The sequence below is a fragment of the Saprolegnia diclina genome (genome assembly GCF_000281045.1).
Source record: "Saprolegnia diclina VS20 unplaced genomic scaffold supercont1.33, whole genome shotgun sequence".
In the NCBI taxonomy this organism is placed as follows: domain Eukaryota; phylum Oomycota; class Saprolegniomycetes; order Saprolegniales; family Saprolegniaceae; genus Saprolegnia; species Saprolegnia diclina.
Genome location: NW_008246100.1, coordinates 241,170 through 243,351, shown reverse-complemented (window position 1 = coordinate 243,351; position 2,182 = coordinate 241,170). Strand labels below are relative to the sequence as shown.

Below are 2,182 nucleotides of genomic sequence, written 5' to 3'. Positions count from 1 at the left end.
CTTGAGAGTGCATCGAGCGCAAGCTACTCTACCGAGTCGCAAAGGATCCCGGCTCGGGGTAGCATTTGAGGCTGTGGTAGAGATTTCAAGTGCATGAAGGAAAAACCTCCTCAATGCGTAATGTGCGCAAGGGGGCACAGCAAGCTGCAAGTTGCTCACGTCCCAAGCCCAGAGGGTGACTCTGAGCGTAACCGCAGGTGCGAGGACCCAAGCTGTTGCATGCGCCACTCGTTAGCGTGTCAAGTATGGGTGCAGCGTGGGGACACAGATTCGTCGTCGACACATGCCGAGTCCCTCGGCGACCAGATCTCGACCCCGTAGGCAGAGAACTGGGATTCCAATGCGGTGGGATCTGTCGCACCCACGTCACAGCGATGACGCGTGAAAGGGAGATTTCACATTGCGCGGTGTTCTCTCGCACGACAGACTCAATGGCCTCGTTGCACGGTAGTTGTCGTGAGTCGCGGCCCATCCTCCGTTGTGGCGTCGATGCGGCATTAGGCTTGAACACCCCCGCCCTCAAATACGGGGGCAGACGGGGGGCGCCCCGTGACTACAATGGTATCAGTTGTCAGTGACGCAGTGCCATCACTAGAGACATTGGCGCATGACATTCGCATCTTTGCAGATCTGCTTGCAGTTGAGCAGCTGAGCGCAAAAAGCGGCCAATCCGGGAGCTTGAACTGCTGCTAAAAACAGGGTTCCTGCCTCTCAACACCGAACGCATCTGGAAAGCGCGCCCAAGTACTGGCGACGACTGGTGGAGGCGCCGTAGCTCCAAGGTCGGAACTGCGCCGTACACTGTAACTGGGCAAGCGTGACAAGACCGTTATCGCTGCGGTTTTCAGTTCATTTTCCAAAAAGCGTTCGAATGAACACGAGAGACGACGCGACATTCAGCGAGGTCCGGTCGCCCACGGTGGCCAAGGAAGCCAAGCCGACGCCGGTCCAGCACCCGCTCGCCACTTCAAGCTACGTTTCGATCTTTCTCATGGCGTGGCTTGATGGCCTCATTCGCCGCGGCGCCATCTCGCCGTTGGCCGAGGCGGACATTTGGCCGGTGCGCGACGCCGACACGGCCGCCGCGCTCAACCGCCGCTTCACCGCCGCGTGGGCCGCGGCCGGCGACAAGCCCGAGTTCCACAAGGTCATCTGGGCCACGCTGCGCCGCGAGATCTACGCATCGCTTTTCATCTACAACGTGTATGCGATCCCGATGCTCGCGCAACCCGCGGTCATCCACTCGCTATTGCAGTTCTTAGCGCACGACCCGGCGACCGGCCCGCTCTCGACTGTGATTGGCATCTCGTCCGGCTACGGCCTCGCGGGGCTGCTCACAGGCCTCTCGTTTCTCTCGGTCACCATCATCGACTTTGGCCAGTACGTCACGTCCATGATGGGGTGCCACGCCAAAGCCATCGTCATGGACGTCGTGTACCAAAAGAGCCTCACGCTGCCATCGCGCCACCTCGTCTCGTCCGGTGATGTCGTGACGCTCGCGGCCGTCGACTCGGAGCGGCTCTTCCAGGGCTTCATGCTTGGCACGTGGGTGGTGGCGGCGCCCGTTTCGCTCTTTGCGCTCTACGTTCTCATCGGGTTTGAGATGGGCGTCGTCGTCGGTGTCGTCGGCGGCAGCACCATGTTTCTCATGTTGTACCTGGGCCACGTCTCGGCCAAGTACGTTGGCGTCGCGCGCAACGAGCTCCTGCAAGTGCAAGCCGAGCGCGTCAAGCTCACAAACGAGCTCCTCCAGGGCGTCCGTGTCGTCAAGATGTACGCCTGGGAGATGGACATGGAAGCGGCTATCGATCGCATTCGCTTGAGCGAGCTTCGGTGGCTGCAGACGTACCAGAGCCGCCGCCTCTTCAACACGATTGCGCTCACGATCGCGCCGATTCTGTCGCTGGCGCTCTGCCTCCTCGTCTATGTGGCGCAGGGCTACACGCTTACGCCATCGAGAGCGTTCACGCTCCTCGCCTATATGAACGTCGCGCGGCTGCCGTGCATGACCTTCTCCAACGCAATCTTGTTTGTTCAAGAAGCCAAGACGTCGTGCGACCGCATCGGCAAATTTCTCCACCTCGCCGGTCTCGAGGCGCGGGACCAAGCAGTGCACGCGCAGCATATTCCCGTGGTCGAGATCACGGACGGCGACTTTGCCTGGTCGTCCTCGGAAGAAGAC

General features: G+C 60.6%; 1 protein-coding gene across 1 annotated transcript in view; it reads left to right on the top strand.

Annotated features, from left to right (window-relative positions):
• Positions 1–868: 868 nt before the first annotated feature.
• Positions 869–2,182, top strand: part of SDRG_10029 (hypothetical protein) — a 1,678-nt gene continuing 364 nt past the window's right edge. Inside the window, exon 1 of the mRNA XM_008616000.1 lies at positions 869–2,166. Coding sequence (XP_008614222.1) covers positions 872–2,166 — 1,295 coding nt within the window. The 5' untranslated portion in view covers positions 869–871. The remainder of the gene's footprint in view (positions 2,167–2,182) is intronic.